Genomic DNA, 17,400 nt, shown 5'->3' on the forward strand with positions numbered 1-17,400 from the left:
TCTGTTCATAATTTGCACCAAGTTTCTTCACATCTTTCGTTATCGGGTCAGCTGAACGTGACCTTCGTAAAACTTTGAATGCAATCTAGTAACATCAGGGTCTTTAAAAGATTAGAGTGTATGGTCCATCTTTAAAGCTCAAACTGGTGATTTATGGGTCCAAGGAAACATTTTGCCTTTAATTCAGTAGATATATCAGTTTAGATTGTTTCAAAAAGCTATGATTTGAAAACGAAATGCTACTTCTGGACATGAAAAGACCTTTTGGGGTCTTTTGCATGCTATTTTGTGTACCCATCCACCTGAGTGTGTCAAACTGGAGCAGTGAGTTCTCTGGTACTCAGTGTAATTGCTGATCTACGGTGGATTGATGAGGCAAGGCCCTTTCCCAGAAGCTGACACAGGTTTCCGCCAATCGCAGGCGTCTCTGATATGGCAGGAACTGCAGGAGGATGAGGAGGGGCAGCGAGAGGCCTCTTTTCGGAGCCTGTTCCGCCCCGGTCTGCGTGGAAGAAGAGCCAGGACGAGGTCGGAGGAAGAAGAGGAGGGCAGGGGAGGGCATTCTCAACGCAGACGAGACCGCATCTCAGATTACTCTGATGGCGAGCGTCTGAGATATTTCATCATGGGCACTGTGGCGGCTGTCCTAGCCTTGCTGTTCAACCTCATCTATCCTTTGTTATACTGGTCCAACTGGGTTTAATTTACTAGTCACCGCAGCTGCAGACCCTTTAGCAGAAACTAAAGATTTGCACTTTGCGTTTTACTTTGCATTGCACTGTTAGTCATGACTCTTCTCGTGGCAACTTCAATGTTATATAGCTTGGGAGTCTCACAGCCATGCTAGTCAGAATTGTTCTTTTTTTTCATTGTCAAGAATGGTTCATAACACTCAGGAAAAATGTCTTGCATAAATATAAATGTATTTAGTAAATGCATTTAATGGTTGACAAATACGAGCAGTTAGTAGGACACTTTCTTTTTAGCCAGACTTGAGATTTTATTTAAGATGTATGGCCAATTAATAAATCAAAACTTAGATTAGAAATATTTAAGGGATCCAAAACAAAAACCGAAAAATGAAAATTGTCATAATTTGCTTACTGCAGGGTCAGAAATTAACAAGGGCTTGTGGCAAAAATGTCATGAAAATAAACACAAATGCTCCTTAAAAAAACAGTTCACTTCCAGAACAAAAATTTACAGATAATTTACTTACCCCCTTGTCATCCAAGATGTTCATGTCTTTCTTTTTTCAGTCTGGAAAACATTTCAGGATTTTTTCCATAATGTGGACTTCAGTGGTGCCCCCGAGTTTGAACTTTTAAAATGTAGTTTAAATGCGGCTTCAAATGGCTCTAAACAGTCCCAGCCGAGGAAGAATGGTCTTATTTAGCTAAACAGACGGTTATTTTCTCAAATGCTCGTCTTGTCTAAGTCTGTCTCATCTTTTTCCGGTTCAAGACAGTTAAGGTATATCTCAAAACTCCCATCTTATTTTCTTTTCCAGCTTCAAAATCGTCCTACATCACTGTTTTACCTTTTGTGTAAAGGGTGTTTGATCTTTTTGCATGTTCACTTTGCAAACACTAGGTTAGTACTTCTGCAGTGATGTAGGATGATTTTGAAGTTGAAGGAGAAAATTAGATGTTTTTCGACATACTCTAACTGAACTGAAGAAAAAAAAACAGGCAGAAGCTCAGGTAGACCTAGACAAGATGAATGTTTGAGGTTAAAAAATTATATGAATTATTTTTTTATGTTATGTTTTTTTTTTTTTTTTTAAATAACTGATCATTTCGCTAGATAATACCCTACTTCCTCACCTGGGATCATGTAGAGCCCTTTGAAGCTGCATTTAAACTGCATTTTTGAAGTTCAAACTCAGGGGCACCATTGAAGTCCACTTTATGGTTAAAAATCCTGAAATGTTTTCCTCAAAAAACATAATTTCTTTACGACTAAAGAAAGACAGACATGAACATCTTGGATGACAAGGGAGTGAGTACATTATCTGTAAATTTTGTTCTGGAAGTGAACTACTTTAATTTTAAGACAAAGCACAATTAAACAGTGTATTACAGCTGTCACACTTAAAATGAAATGTAAAAATGAAAAGTGTCAATTTGCAGAATTACATTTAGATTCGCTCACACTGCATCAGATTGCATTGGTCAATGAGAGGCGCTTAGATTAGTCAGGGCTGAAAACGCAGCAGCTGTTGATGAGTCTGCACGATCATGAATTCCCTTATCATAAACGACACAGTAGATATGATGAAAATAAAAAAAATAATTTCTTAGTTTCAGTGATTATAACATGAGTTTTTACATAACTTGTGCTAGACTTGGCGCTAACGTCATGGACCGACTTGTTTGGCTGTGAAGCCAGAATGTGACGTGCACAAAACAAATCAAAAACGGTTTATATTGTTTTCTATATCGATATTAATAATCATTATTACAATATAAAGAGCCGTAATCTACAATAATGATTTTTGTCATAATATTGCAGCCCTATGAGCTCCTGGTTTTTACATGTGTAATTTAAATACAATTTTAAACAGTCTATTGATATTGACAATGGTTTAAAAATATTGATTAAAGTAATTGGGTAAATTTAAGTATTTGACATTAAAGACAACATAGTATGATTTTTATAATAATAATAAGGTGGTTATAAAAATTGCCCTCGTGAATGTAAGAAATGCCCTTGGAAATCAATTCCAAATATTGCCCCTTAATGGAAAAATGAATTTCTGACCCTGGCTCAGTGTCATGTTCTTTCAATCCTGTATGGCTTTCTTCTTCTGAACTTAAAAGAAGATATTTTGAAGAATGTTGGTAACAAAACCGTTCTCATTGTTGTGGTATTTTTAGTTCATACAGTGGGAACCAAAGCTGTTTGGTCACCAGTGTTCTTCAAAATATTATCTTTTATGTTCATACAGGTTTAGAAGGACATGAGGGTGAGTAAATGGTGACAGAATTGACATTTTTGGTGGACTATCTTTTTACCATCTGCCAGTCAGCATTGTGTATCAGCTGTAGGTTTTTTAAATAATACTTAAATGCCTCTAAAAACAGCATAATGATAAAATCTGTGGTGACTTTTTTTTTTTTTTTTTTTTTTTTTTTTTCTTTGTAGGTCTGTTATGTTAGATTTAAAGTCAACATGAGTTTAAAGTTTACTGTACTTACTAGGTGTAGATTTCTGGTCTTATAATACATGATTCATGAGTGCATGCTGTTCCCCAAGAAAAAAATTTTTTTTGTTTTGTTTTTTTAAATCTTTGGAATAAAAAAACGTACTTTTGTTAGTTTCAGATGCTGAAGGTAAGGGATAATGTACAACCGCTTTGCATCGGGCTGCTGATAACCCTGTCAGGCTTTATTTTGCGATAACAACCGGCTGGAAGTACATCGTCCTGCTTATTACACGGCTGCTTGCCACAAAACTAAATCGGTAGACACAGATATTTAAACTCAAATATTCCGCAAAGAAAACAGTTGCTAGAAAGTGGCAAGGGTACAGTCATACTACTTATTACATGGCATTTCACCAAACTGTTTTAAAATCTTACCAGTTTATTAGTTATCTTACAATCCAATCCATTGTACAAAAAAATCATTGCAAAATGGCAGCAGCTGCGTTTGTATGAAAAGAAAGATAGCGAGTCTGTGACACCAGGATGACATAATTACATGTTTGTACAGAGATTATTGGTTTGACTTTTAATACATTATTAACCAACCAAAAGCAAAGCTTCCATGAAGAAAAAATGTTCCCAGCAAGCGAATAGTGCCGATTGCAGTTACCCGGATGAGCGTGTGTTAATTAGTTTATACTGGTTATTATTGGGGAATAACATGTCTTGGAATGTGGTGATTGACTAATCAGACTTTAGTATTGAATCAAGTATGGCTAGATGGTGATTTTATGCATTGTTTAGCTAAATCATTCATTCTGACCGCATTCTGTAACACCCACTTTTTGCAGTTTGAAGTCAGGTTCTGTCTTGAAATGTTCTTCCTTCTTCTTCTTCTTCTTCTTCTTGTTTATTATGTCATATAATAGAAGTAAATTTCATGTTGACTTTAAATCTAGATTGGTAGAGTCCTAAACTATATTTTTGTGGAAAATCTTGCTACTTCATCTCACATGTTTGTTGTTCTTTGTTTGTTTTTTAGTTACAATTCTAAGACATTTTGTTGGTTTTATTTACTCATTTTAACCACTAAATGACTCTTCTGTCTTAATGAATGAATCAAAATTGTTTAACCCTCTGGTGTTCTTCATGTTTAGGAGTCACACTCATGGACTTCCCCATCAAAAGAAACCAAACACCTAAAATGATTTTTTTTTTTTTTTTAATAGTAAAATCAATGTTATTATATTTTTGTTCATTTTTTTTTATTATTTACTATTTTGTATTTTTTGTGGGAGTAGTATGGTAATAATTAATATTTATGCAATAATTGATCCATTTTCCCCATTAAGATTATTATTAATTTAATTTCAGGTTGAAATAGAGATAAGGCCTTTCATTACAGTGGGTGATTTATTAATTTTGTTTAACACATTTCCAGAAATTCCAGATGTTCATTAATGTCTGAGTGAGTTTTTGGAGTTTAACGCCTTCATTGCTGTGTCCTTTTTTCCTGTTTTGTGGCTGAAATGTTATTTGAATTGACACACTTGCAGAAACATGCTTTGTTATAGTCATATCAGTTTGTGTGCATGTTTATTTTGTAGTCTTGATGTTTTAGGGTCACCCCTTCATTGCTATGTACTTTTTTCTGCATTGAGTCTGATTTGTAGATTCTACATGCTTCTAAACTTCTGTATTTTTACCAATTTCCCATTCTAATCTATCATTTTTGACCACAAAGGCCACAAGTGACTCAGTTTTTTTTTTTTTTTTAATTGATTACTTGGCATTTTTTAATAATGCTCTCCATTTTATTTAAGTGCCATGAAGGTCACCAAGTTTTTGTACCATTCCGATGAAGTTACAATTTTTAAAATTTCAAAACGTAAAATTCTTATGTCAGAACTGACCAAAGAACACCAGAGGGTTAAAAACTGTTTAACCAGTTAACCTTTTTGTGAGTCAGCAAGGCAGATCAGCTCAGTACTGTACTTCTGTACCCAACAAGGGAAACCAGTGACTTCTTTTCTCCCCTCTACCTTCCACCATCGATTCAAAGCCTAGTTTCACATGTTGTGATTGAGATGAGATCCACATATTGTAAAAATGGTACTTCGGTTTTTGGCTATATGGCAGTTTCAACAGTCTCAGGGATGCTGGTGGGCTATAATGGTTGATTTTTGCCGTCCACACTACAAAGCCTAAAGACATTTGGCTTCTGTGAATGCCTCAGCTCTGGACACCATGACCGAAAAAAATACCATCAGATGTTGTTATTGTACCTCATTAAGGTCATAGGTCAGGATTATGTCAAGATGATGTTTGAAATGATACTGCTTCTAACTGAATGGTAAATGTTTGGGCACAGGACTGCATTATGCATGTATGTTATCATTTAAGCAGTAAATTGAATATGTTTGAGTAAGTGATTTTTATTTAAATATGATCTTAAAATGACAGAATACTCATGTTATTTATGATGCTGCACAATATGTCCCAGCAATAATTGAGACCACTTTAAATGCTGCTCAACTGTAATAGTGCCTGTATCACGCTCTTCATAAACAATAAATAATTCAAGATGACCCTGTCTTCAAATCACTCATTTGAATTAGTTGAATGTTGACGTTCATGACTCCATTCAGAAGATGCATGAAGTTTCTCCCTTTATAACGGTGGTTTATTTTACAGGCTTCTAGCCAGACACTGTTTGGGACAGACCTGGACCCAGACGGACCTCCTCAGTTGAGCACGGAAGTGACCTCTGACATGTTTGCACACTCGGGAGAATGTGCCGCCCCGTCCTACAGCAGCATGGAGGAGGTGGATTGAAACTTGACCCAGTCAGGGAGACTTGCTTCCTCAAAAAAAGAAAAATAAACATTAGTACTTACAAGTGGATCTAGCATGGCAAAGGTGCTCAAATTGTTTTTTTTACATTTGCAATGTGGACATAAAGGCTGGGCGTACATTTCCAGTGCAAAGACTGTTTGGATGCAGTAAGATGATGCTTGAAGACTAATCCTGCACCACATTCACATATAATTCCGCAATTCTGGAAGGTGCACACATTGAAATACACTGTCATAAGAGGAAGCGCACAGATCTCCAAGGGGTTTTTTATGTATATGTAAACATTTTAACACCTAGAAATTATGTAATTCACAACATCACACGGTAGGTTTCTAATACAATGTTTATCTTGCTTGTATTTACACGAGGTGTTCCTTTGGTAAAGTCAATCAGTGAGTGCGATCAACATGGTTGGTTTGGATGCACGGAAGAGTTGTTTGTTTGTTCTCACTGAAAAGTCGCCTGGCCTGATGTGTTTCTCTGTAAAGAGTCTGGAGGTGTTGTGTAAAACTTTTTGCAGGTGTTGTAGGTGAAGTTTTAAGTGTGGACAAGGTTGTTTGGAAGTTGTTGTTTTTTTCTCCCTCACACTCAGGCCATTACTCATCTTGATGTCCTGTTCTTTCTTTCTCAGACAATCCAGTGATTGAAATTCTTTTGTTTTACTCCATGTCGGATCCTGTGGAAATGCAAAAGCTTGATTGATTGAGATGCATGTTGACCTGCAATAGCCCTAGTACTGTGTATCATATACCATCTCTTTTGTTTTTCTAAGTTTTGAGTGGATTGTCCCGTTTCTCCATTCCTTGTTTACGTGTTGGACTGCATAGCAAGCAGGAACTGGGGATTTGATCGTAAGAATGCTGCTGTGAATAAAACAAATGGTTAATATAAATAAAAGCCTTTTTTGCGTAACAACCTTAAATGCTACTGCTGTATGTGCATTTCTCACATGTTCAGTTTAGAAGCAAAATTTTGTAATTAGCAGGTGAACCTCATGAAAACATTCATGTTTCACTCCAAAATCAAAAAGAAATCATTTTACACAAAGAAAATGTGACCTCAAGTGTTCACAGTCACAATTGAATGAATGGGAAAGACTAACAAAGCGAAGTTTTTACATTTGTGTTAGATACATTCTGTTCACCTTATTCTGCGATACCGAAGTAAGGGTATGGGCAGGACTTCCGGTTCATTAGCCGCGAATATCGAGAATAATAACGTCGTGCAGTAAATGGTGAAACTGTTCGCACTACAAACCAGTGTTAATAACATAGACTGTAAAAAAAAACACATGGACGTAGTGTCCGTGACGTCACCCGTAGGTTTCTGAAGAGCATTTTTGAAGCTTTTAGTGGGCGGGAGTCGGCCGTCGCCACCTTGGAATGCGTCATTGCACGTCACTCCCGGATAATCGAAAATGGGCAAATAGGCGGGACGTGGGTGGAGCTGGTTGCTGAAACCACGCCCGCCTAGCGCGACGGTGGTGACAGCAGCGGCAATCCACCTGTCACTTAAGTGGCCACGCCCTAAATTATGCAGAACTTTAAGGCTTAATATAAATTAAACGGATGAGTTATAAAAAATTCACCCCCCTCACAGATGACATGAAGGGCAAAATTAGCGATACAGACCAAAACCACTTTTTCTAAACATATTCTTTTCTGCTGTGAAGTTGGGCATTTTAAAATGGGGAGTCTATGGGATTGACTCCCTTTTGTCTAGCGGCCAGTCGATGAATTGCAGTTTTAGTCACTTCCGTGTTGGTTTCAAGAGGGAGACCAAGAGGTTGCCACTTGGTTAATAATTAAGATAATATATAAAAATTATATGGTAAGACAATTTGCAATGTAAAGTAGCAAAATGAGCTTTTTTTTACAGCTAAATATATCTAGACGCGAATGAGACTGGAAGCCACACCCACACAAATTACAAATGGCCACGCCCACTCTTACGGGAAAAATAAGGTGGATATATTAAACATAATTCTGAACAGACATACACTGAAATGAAGGGGTAAGACTGTCAAATATACTTATATTTTTTGTCAGTTCTTTGCACAACGGCTGCTTGTATTATTTAATGCAGTGTTTATGATGGTTATGTTGCACATTTATTTATTTATTTATTTATTTTTTTGAGACACTAGAGACAAATTACTTGTTAGACTTTACTAACTCTTTAACGAAAATTAACCATGGTTTTATTATAGTAAAAGTGTAGAAACCATGTTTTTTGCCGCATTGACTACCATTTGTATAACCATTGTTTTACTACAAATACCATAGTTAAACTATGGTTAGCAAGACCATTGTTATTTTTTTATTTTATTTATTTATTTATTTTTTGGTCTTATTTGTAGTAAAACCACGGTTCATTTTCGTAAGGGCTTTGAACTCCCGATAACAATTATGTATGATTTCAGTCAAAATTTGTAATGTGGGCCCTGCACTTAATATTTAGTGAATTAATATAATCGTACGAGACAAATATATGACGCATATGTCGATATTCAAGGTTAAAATCAACTTTTTAATAGTCGTCAGGAGGAGAAGGAAGGCAGCGGTAGGTGGCGCTGTCAGTCATCCGTAAAGCGCTGCAGTCCTGCTCTTTCTCGCGATATTTGACACTGACAAGGAAGTCACGCTGTCATTCCTAAAGCCGGTTTTAGAGCTCAGCGTTTTTCAGTCAAACGCTCTTTCTTAAACGAATGCAGTCATAATTGACTGCTGTACAGATCGAGAATGAGAGCGTCACGTGTCAGGCGGTTTTTCCATTGACTGAGATGCGTGTCATCCGCCTAAGTCACATGGAATGTGGACGGATTCACCAGTCATTCAGCGCCAGAGATATTTATCCTCGTCTACACTTAAGTATCTCTGCTTTGGTTATACTTGAATAAGTATAGTTTTAAATATACCTTCATACTGACGTTGTAGCACCATGTATAACTCGGAGAGGATCCCTGAAACAAGTATCGATCAGAGGGAAACTAATGGATGCAGAAACGGCGTGAACTCTGACGGGACAGATCAGTATAAAGACCCCGCTGATTCAATCCCAAGCAGACCTTCCAGAAGAATCGTTCTTCACTTTGATCTCAACAACACAATCCTTGTATCTGACGCAGTCACAAGACAAGGAACTGTAGCTGCTCTTGAATACTTCCTGTCCACGGTGACCTGGGGGCGCATGACAAAAGGTAAGACCACTTACCTGAAGTTAGAGGTTTCAACTTTTACAGACCAGAAACTTTCAAGCCTAAACACTTAAAGACTAAAAAACCTTGACCCTCTAACACCAGATTTTTATTTTTATTTATTTATTCTAAAGTATCACTGTCTTATATTAGCATTCTCTATTTTTTTCTATCTAATTGTTTTTTATTTATTTATTATAAAATAGCACTCTCTAACACTAGCATTCTATATTCTTTCTATTGTATCTACTTGTTTTCTTTTATTTATTATGAAAAAAAATTACCTTCTACTATTAACATTAACATGCTTCTCAACGCCTTGTTCAAGGTCTTGTTTTGTCCAGGTGTACTATTGCAGTGCTCCCTTGGCAGGTCTTCCAGCCGGTTCTGTCAAACCTTTACAATTAATCCAGAACGCGGCTGCAAGATAAATTTTTAATGAGCCGAAAAGAACGCACGTCACATCTTTAAAATAGTTTATCAATTTGCACTGGCTACCAATAGCTGCTCGCATAAAATTCAAGGCATTAATGTTTGCCTACAAAACCACCACTGGCTCTGCACCCCTTTACCTAAATTCATTACTTCAGATTTATGTGCTCTCTAGAAGTGTTCTGCAAGTGAACAGCGCATTATTGTGCCATCCCAAAAAGGCACAAAATCACTTTCACGCACTCTCTGTTCTAATTCTATTGTTTAAAAGAAAAAAAACTTGCCCCTTTTAGACTTGCGCTCTATTCATTTAGCAACTACTTGCATTCTATCTATTTGTTTTTCTTTTTATTTATTATACAATTAACAAAAAGCAAAAAAAAAAAAAATTCTATTGTTTTATTTTTATTATATAATAAAAAACTGAAACACTTGCATATCATTGCTCTTTTTTAATCATTGCTCTTTTGTTGACGCAGATTTTGATTGCTTTTGTCCTCATTTGTAAAAAAAAAAAATCTACTTTGTTTTCTTTTTATTTATTATAAAAAATTACCCTCTAACATTAGCGTTCTCTGTTCTATTTCTATTCTATCTACTTGTTTTCTTTTTATTTATATTTTAAAAAATTACCCTTTAACATTAGCTTTCTCTACTCTTTTTCTATTGTCTACTTGTTTTCTTTTTATTTATTATAAAAAATTACCCTTTAACATTAGCGTTTTCTACTCTTTTTCTATTCTATCTATTAGTTTTCTTTTTATTTATTAGAAAAAATGACCCTCTAACATTAGCATTATCTATTCATTTTCTATTCTATATACTTTTCTTTTTATTTATTATAAAAATTACTCTCTAACGTTAGTATTCTCTACTCTTTTTCTATTTAACTTATTGTTAAAAAATTACCCTCTAACATAAGCGTTCTTCATTCTTCATTCTCTACGCTATTTCTATTCTGTCTGCTTTTATTTATTATTAAAAAAATGCCCTCTAACATTACCGTTCTCCATTCTTTTTCTATTCCATCTACTTGTTTTCTTTTTCTTTTTTTTTTTAAATACCCTTTAGCATTAGCGTTCTCTATTCATTTCTGTTCTATCTACTTGTTTTTTTTATTTATTTAAAAAAATCACCCTGTAACATTAGCATTCTCTACACTTGTTCTATTCTATCTTTTATTTAATATAAAAAATTGCCCTCTAACATTAGCATCCTCTACTCTCTTTTTATATTTTACCTGCTTGTTTTTTCTTTTATTATTTTAAAAATACCCTCAAACATTAGCGTTCTCTAATCTTTTTCTATTCTGTCTACTACTTTTCTTTTTATTTATTATAAACATTACCCTCTAACATTACCGTTCTCTATTCTTTCCTTTTATTTATTACTTAAAAAAAAAAAAACTTGCTACTAGTACTGCATTAGACTAACTAGGACTTGTATATGAGTTTATGTATACATATTTTAAAATTTGTATGACTTTGTGTGTGTATTATTTTGCTTAATTTATATTATTACAATTATAAAATATAGTACAATGCATTATGCTTATAGAAAAGCATGTGTGTTTGTGTAAATATGGGATATATATATATATACATATATATATGTGTGTGTGTGTCTAAAAATAACAAAATGCTATGCATCTTAAAAAGAGTGTTCATTTTTAAATGTTTGCTCTTCTTAATATTGTAGTCCATACAGTGGCTGTTTTAGATCATGACTCAACACCTTTGCTCAGCATCATCTCTCTGTTCACAGGTAAATGGGAATGGCTGTCAGAAGCACCATCTCTGCTCCAGCCTTGTGAGGGCGCCATCACGTACTACTCTCAGTTTGGGCGAGTGGCAGGCTTTACCACCGTAGGCCCAGGCCGACGTTTCCGGAAGGTCCTTGATGACCATCTAGAGCTACTCCGCTGGCCGTCTGACCTACCTGCAGACAAAGAACTTTCTGTTAAAGGAGAAGATGGGAAGCACTATCACTGGATCCTCCCATCCTTCTTCCAGATGCTGCAGGACTTGGCTTCACAAGGTGTGGAGTTCTCCATCCTGTTCCGTACATTTGGCACAGACCTGCCCCGTGTTCTGAATGCTGTCAAGCGTACCATAGAGGAGGGCTCACATCCGCTCTTCCCTGACCTCCCAGCTCTAAAGGTATTTGATATGATAAAGTAGGTTTTTGCTGTCCCAAATAAACCAACCCTCATTAAGACTGTCTACTTTCAAAGCTGAAGGTGAACATGACTCCTGGACGCATTAAGTGCAGCAGTAAAGGCACAACACTGATTCGTGGAGAAGAGCACGTATCCACAAGGGATGGAGAACGGCATGTTTATCAGTATCTGAGCTCTGCTGAAGGTCTGGGTGGCTTCCAAGACCACTTTGACTGGTGAGGAGCCACTTGAAGATCTGAAAACAATGTTTTTTTTTTTATTGTTTATCATTATCAAGCCTTTGTTTTTCCTAAATAGGTGGGCACGGAACACATACTCCATTTTAGGAGGAAAACCGCTCTGGATTGACCCTTTTGACCCTAAAGTTCAGCATATCTTCATTGATGACAACATTCGGCAAAACGATGAGGACACTATTGTCCATCCTAAGGTATTAGATGTATATTTTCTTATCTCCAGATTGACTGTCCCATTTGTTTCACTCATTTCACTGTACACTGACCTGTTTCTGCAGGTGTTTCTGGACCCTGAGGGCTTGCAGACTCGAACAGCCTCCACATCGGAGCTGTATGATCTGTGTCTGGTACAGAACGACCTGCTGAAGGCTATTTCTGAGCCTGGATATTTCACCCGACGCATCCAGATATGCATGGAGAACTATGAGGGGAACATCCAAACGGGATAGCCAGATGAAGCTCATGTTATCCAAGGAAACACAAATTATGCATAAACACAATCCTATGGTGTACGCAGATACGTTCTCTGTTGCAAATTAACATGTTTACCTAATGAAGGATGTTCAGTCCATACATCCGTATTGATATGACCATCGTAGTCAGAGGTCATACTGGGCCCCTGAAGATTTAACAATCATAAACAGCACATGCCATAGTGTATGCACACATTATTATGGTCATAAGCATTGGCAGCTGCCTCCTAGATCTATTTTGTTATATGTGCATGTAAACTGAGGAATGAAGATGGTTCAACCAACCGTATTCTCAGGAACATTCAGGGGTAGTTTTTTAATGTTATTTATTTTTGATGCATTTAAAACAAATGTTGAATTTGTAGACTTTTTTTTGTGCACTGACACTATTAGAGTTTGAAGCTGATACTAACCAAAGCAGAATTTGCTACTGTTTCTTACATGTTAATTGGATTGAGTTTCTTAAAGTTTACATTTATGCGGTTTTACACATTATGTGATTATTTAAATCACATATTGCAGTTACATGCTGAAGTGTCTGCATCCTCCTTTCTAGTTTTAAACTTCTGACATACGACTTCTGGTTTCTAAAACAATGTCTAATCATATTCAGATTTCCCAACAATAATGTGTTCTGATGCCTTTGGAATGCAGTTTCACCACTCTTAATTTTGCATCCATTTCCTCTCATTGTCATTGGAGGATGTTAATCTACTGAAGCTTGTCATTGCACAGTTACTGCTTTTAGTGTGTATTGTTATTTAATGCATTATTTATGATGGATATTTTGAAGTAGGTTAATTTGTTGATTTATTATGGTAGTATTTCCATTTGGAGAGAGTTGCAAAAATAAATTATTTGAACTTTATTGACTGGTCACTGGGCTGTGTTGATTGCCTTTGTATTTACCCTTGTGAAAAAACCAGCATATGCTGGTAGGTATGTTTTGATGCTGGTTTATGCTGGTCTTTAGCTGGTTTAAGCTGGTCCTTTGCTGGTTTTTGCTGGTCATGTTGCTGGTCAAGGACCAGCATAAACCAGCTAAGGACCAGCTTAAACCAGCATCAAAACATACCTACCGGCATATACTGGGTTTTTCACCAGGGTATCGTTTGTTTACATACGTTTGAAACGCTCTTTTCTTACGTATTTTCTTGTTTACGTCTTATTTTATGTCGAAAGAACTTATAATTGGGGATATTGAATAGTTACTAACATTTAGTTTAAAAAAAAAAAGTCATCAAAACAAAAACAAAAGGTAACTTAAGGTCGTAACATGACTGAGGTATTGTTCGCTAGCTTGTCCCCTTATTTCAGGTTTTGTTAATATTTGTAATATAGGCATTTAATTTGGGTATATAATTGATAAATATTCACATAGAAGAGAAATATGAATCATATGCATATGCCACAACATTTATTATGGACATTTAGTACGGAGACGCACGGTGTTACTATGGTAACGGCTATAAACACGATTCAGCGCAAGGTGGGTGACAGAAAATATGTTTAGGTCTACAAGCTGAAGTAAATTCTTTGTTAATTCATTGTTTAAAGTTAGCTAGCGTGCTGATGGTCATGATTGTGAACGAATTGATTCATTTAAACGGCGAATTGTTTGTTTTAAGCTGTTAAAAGCTGATTAACACGTAACCGAGAAAGAAGAAGAATGTCAGACTCTGATGAAGGTGAGATGTTGAAAGCAGAGACCGAGGAAGAGGATGAAGAAGGACAGGGAGAGAGAAATGATCTTGAAAGAAAAGAGAAGGAGATTTCAGGAGAGGAGGATCAGGTAACCCAAATTTACATCAAATAACGTTAACAGCCAACAAGGAAGGTTAATAAAATTTTGTTTTATAATGTATTTTTATTTTATCTTTTTAGGTTATTATATATACAACGTAAACTGAAAATTAAATAAATAAATAAATAATTTTCTCATGCCATTAAAGGGATAGTTCACCCAAAAATGAAAATTCTGTCATTACTCACCCTCAAGTCGTTCCAAACCAACACCTTTATTCATCTTCAGAACACAAATTATTTTTTATGAAATCCGAGAGCTTTCACTTACGAAAATTAACCATGGTTTTACTACAAATGAAACCAAAAAAACATGGTTACTATAGTAAAACAGTGGTAGCCACAAATTAACCATGGCTTTGCTACACTAACCATGGTTTAACCATGGTATTTGTAGTAAAACTGTGGTTATACAAATGGTAAACAATACGCCAAATGAACATGGTTACCACACTTTTACTACAGCAGCACAACTGACACGATCAAGGACCAGAAAGGTATTAAGAACATTGTTAAAATAATACATGTAACGACAGTGATTCAACCTTAATTTTATGAAGCTACGAGAATACTTTTTGTGTGAAAAAAAATAATAAAAAAATAACAACTTTATTCAGCAATCTCTGCCGTGTCAGCTTTGTGCACAAAAGTATTCTTGTAGCTTCATAACACTAAGCTTGAACCACTGATGTCACATGGACTATATTATCAATGTTCTTATTACCTTTCTAGGCCTTGAACATGGTAGTTGTGTTGCTGTCTATGCAGGGCCAGAAAGCTCTCGGATTTCATCAAAAATATCTTAATTTGTGTTCTGAAGTTCTATGGTCTTACGGGTTTGGGATGAGTAAATAATGACAGAATTTTCATTTTTGGTCAAACTATGCCTTTAAGATTGTCCATTATTTTCTTTTTTGACTTTATTGGCAGCTACATCCCTGTCCACTTACCCAGGACATGATGGCGAAAAGCTTGTCCTTATTGTGTCGCACAGAGAACGGTCTGTCTCACGCCTATGTCCGACTTGACCTCAAAAGCAAGTAAGCTTGTTCCACCATACTTCATACACATTTACTGTATCTCAAGTATAAGTTGAACATAACCAAATTTGGTTTTCACCATAAACAGGGGTCTGACAGACATGTCCTTGCTCAGCTCCTTCATCCATCTGCGCTACTTGGACATCTCCTCCAATCATTTATCAGACTTCTCTCCATTGGCTAATCTCACGCAGCTGCTGTGGGTGAAAGGAGATGGTAACCTGCTTCAGAGATTTGAGGGTCAGCCGTTTGGCCAGCTCACTTACCTACAGTGGCTCAGCTTTGCCAACAACCGCCTATTTGTTGTTAAAGGCCTTGGAGGCCCAGCACTGGAAACCCTCAATCTCACTGGTTAGTTAGGTCCATTAAGTAGGTTATTGTACTTTTACAGTGACAGTGAGCTCTTTGTATACTCTTGTACTGACCACATACATGTATTTAGCTGTATGTAACATATGCGATTCAATAATGTGATTAAAAAAATGATGAGCTGGCATTGTCCTCATTTCATTGTAATCTGCACTAGACAATGTTAAGCTTACATTTCATGATATATTTTTTAGGTAATGGTATCCAGACCATGCAGGGCCTGGAATATCACAATCTGACCAGTTTGGTGACCCTTGAGCTAAGAGGAAATTGTTTGGAAACTACAGATGGCTTTTACCTCCCCAATTTACGCCATTTGTATCTGGTATGTTTATTGTAAATAAAAGTACACGATTCTAATTTTCTTTAATAAACTACCATCTTGCACTTTCACCCAACTGTTTAGGCTCAGAACAACATAAAGCGATTGGAGGGTTTGGAGAAGCTAGAGCGTCTCAACACTCTTCACCTCAGAGATAACCAGTTAGAAACACTGGATGGACTCAGTCCCAACATGAAATGTCTACAGTATCTCAACGTCAGGTAACAGAAATACATTAGCACCAAATTTGGCATCTCAGTCTGAAATTGAGTAACCAAATGAGTGTCAGTAAATAGAGTTATATTGCCACTGTCCAATAAACCTCTTTTTTAACTTAAGGGGGAACCTTATATCGTCTATGAGGGCTTTGCGAACTCTAGCAAGCGTGGGGCAAACACTGAAGGCCCTTGTGCTCTTGGACAACCCTTTAGCGAAGACTGACGACTACAGGCTGTATGTGATCTCACATCTCTCTCAGCTGGAGCAACTGGACAAGGATCCCGTCACGGCTGGAGAGAAGTCTGAGGCCCAGGAGAAGGTGCAGAATCTGTTTATGGCATATTGTGTGGTTAAATTGATAGCACCCAAAAATTAAAATTCTGTCATTAATTATTCACCCTCATGTCGTTCCAAATGCATAAGACCTTTGTTCATCTTCAGAACACAATTTAAGATATTTTTTAATGAAAACTGATTTCTTTACGCTCTGATGTCACATGGACTATTTTAACCATGTCCTTACTACCTTTCTGGGCCTTGAACGTGTCAGTTGCATTGCTGTCTATACAGGGTCAGAAAGCTCTCAGATTTAATCAGAAATATCTTAATTTGCGTTCTGAAGATGAATAAAGATCTTACAGGTTTGGAACAACATGAGGGTGAGTAATTAATGACAGAATTTTCATTTTTGGGTGAACTATTTATTTAATCTTCACTGTTTTCGTTTAGGTCTATCAGACAGTATTTTCATTCTAAAACACCTTTTTTAGGAATTTGAAGATGAATATGCTGAAGATCAAGAGGAGAACTGAATAAGCTGTGCTACATTAAATGTACTTGTACATATAATTTTATATTCAATAAACTCTACAAACACAAAAACTCCTAGTTTAATTTCACGTAATATAGTTCCTGGTTTGATCTTTATAGCTGTAGCTGTTGGTAAAAATGATACTGTCTAGTACTTATCACTAGATATGATAACAAGGTTCATTTCACTGTAATCCAACACCTATTGTGAAGAAGACAAGTAAATGTATTTCTTAGTGACCTAATTTAACAAAAGAAAATTGTCGTGTTAAAAGAAACAAGAAAAAAAATGTGAATAGAAACTGGGAGTTTAGACA

At 36.2% G+C, this 17,400-nt stretch overlaps 3 protein-coding genes across 8 annotated transcripts in view; all 3 read left to right on the top strand.

Annotated features, from left to right (window-relative positions):
• The window catches only part of usp19 (ubiquitin specific peptidase 19), a 28,704-nt gene extending 21,975 nt beyond the window's left edge, over nucleotides 1–6,729 (top strand). For 2 of the 5 annotated variants that reach the window (XM_051096131.1, XM_051096133.1), the window contains one exon: nucleotides 422–1,236. In XM_051096131.1, the coding sequence (XP_050952088.1) occupies nucleotides 422–703 (282 nt within the window). In that variant the 3' untranslated portion in view covers nucleotides 704–1,236. Of the gene's footprint in view, nucleotides 1–421; nucleotides 1,237–5,842 lie in introns of those variants that run through there. The other 3 variants (XM_051096132.1, XM_051096134.1, XM_051096130.1) reach the window with 2 other exon arrangements.
• A 1,803-nt stretch (nucleotides 6,730–8,532) lies between these two features.
• Nucleotides 8,533–13,388, top strand: si:dkey-32e6.3 (uncharacterized). The gene is made up of 5 exons (XM_051096383.1): nucleotides 8,533–9,203; nucleotides 11,397–11,791; nucleotides 11,866–12,026; nucleotides 12,109–12,241; nucleotides 12,326–13,388. The coding sequence occupies exons 1-5, from the start codon at nucleotides 8,945–8,947 to the stop codon at nucleotides 12,494–12,496; spliced, it is 1,119 nt and encodes a 372-aa protein (XP_050952340.1). The 5' UTR covers nucleotides 8,533–8,944; the 3' UTR covers nucleotides 12,497–13,388.
• Nucleotides 13,389–13,900: 512 nt separating this feature from the next.
• Nucleotides 13,901–17,144, top strand: lrrc23 (leucine rich repeat containing 23). Of its 2 annotated transcripts, XM_051096388.1 has the most exons (8): nucleotides 13,901–14,009; nucleotides 14,149–14,312; nucleotides 15,254–15,363; nucleotides 15,452–15,714; nucleotides 15,927–16,057; nucleotides 16,139–16,275; nucleotides 16,394–16,592; nucleotides 17,044–17,144. In XM_051096388.1, the coding sequence occupies exons 2-8, from the start codon at nucleotides 14,190–14,192 to the stop codon at nucleotides 17,083–17,085; spliced, it is 1,005 nt and encodes a 334-aa protein (XP_050952345.1). In that variant the 5' UTR covers nucleotides 13,901–14,009; nucleotides 14,149–14,189; the 3' UTR covers nucleotides 17,086–17,144. The 2 variants fall into 2 exon arrangements, with proteins under 2 accessions (XP_050952345.1, XP_050952344.1); XM_051096387.1 differs by lacking the exon at nucleotides 13,901–14,009 and having other exon boundaries at nucleotides 14,025–14,312.
• The last annotated feature ends 256 nt before the right edge of the window (nucleotides 17,145–17,400 follow it).

The sequence above is a fragment of the Labeo rohita genome, chromosome 23 (genome assembly GCF_022985175.1).
Source record: "Labeo rohita strain BAU-BD-2019 chromosome 23, IGBB_LRoh.1.0, whole genome shotgun sequence".
NCBI lineage: Eukaryota > Metazoa > Chordata > Actinopteri > Cypriniformes > Cyprinidae > Labeo > Labeo rohita.

Excerpts from the sequence above, each read along its gene's own strand:
- si:dkey-32e6.3 (XM_051096383.1), top strand. The coding sequence starts at position 8,945 with ATGTATAACTCGGAGAGGATCCCTGAAACAAGTATCGATCAGAGGGAA. Across the intron at positions 11,792-11,865 it reads CTGACCTCCCAGCTCTAAAG|CTGAAGGTGAACATGACTCC; the intron begins GTATTTGATATG and ends CTACTTTCAAAG. Across the intron at positions 12,027-12,108 it reads TTCCAAGACCACTTTGACTG|GTGGGCACGGAACACATACT; the intron begins GTGAGGAGCCAC and ends TTTCCTAAATAG.
- lrrc23 (XM_051096388.1), top strand. The coding sequence starts at position 14,190 with ATGTCAGACTCTGATGAAGGTGAGATGTTGAAAGCAGAGACCGAGGAA. Across the intron at positions 15,715-15,926 it reads GGAAACCCTCAATCTCACTG|GTAATGGTATCCAGACCATG; the intron begins GTTAGTTAGGTC and ends TATATTTTTTAG. Across the intron at positions 16,058-16,138 it reads ATTTACGCCATTTGTATCTG|GCTCAGAACAACATAAAGCG; the intron begins GTATGTTTATTG and ends CCAACTGTTTAG.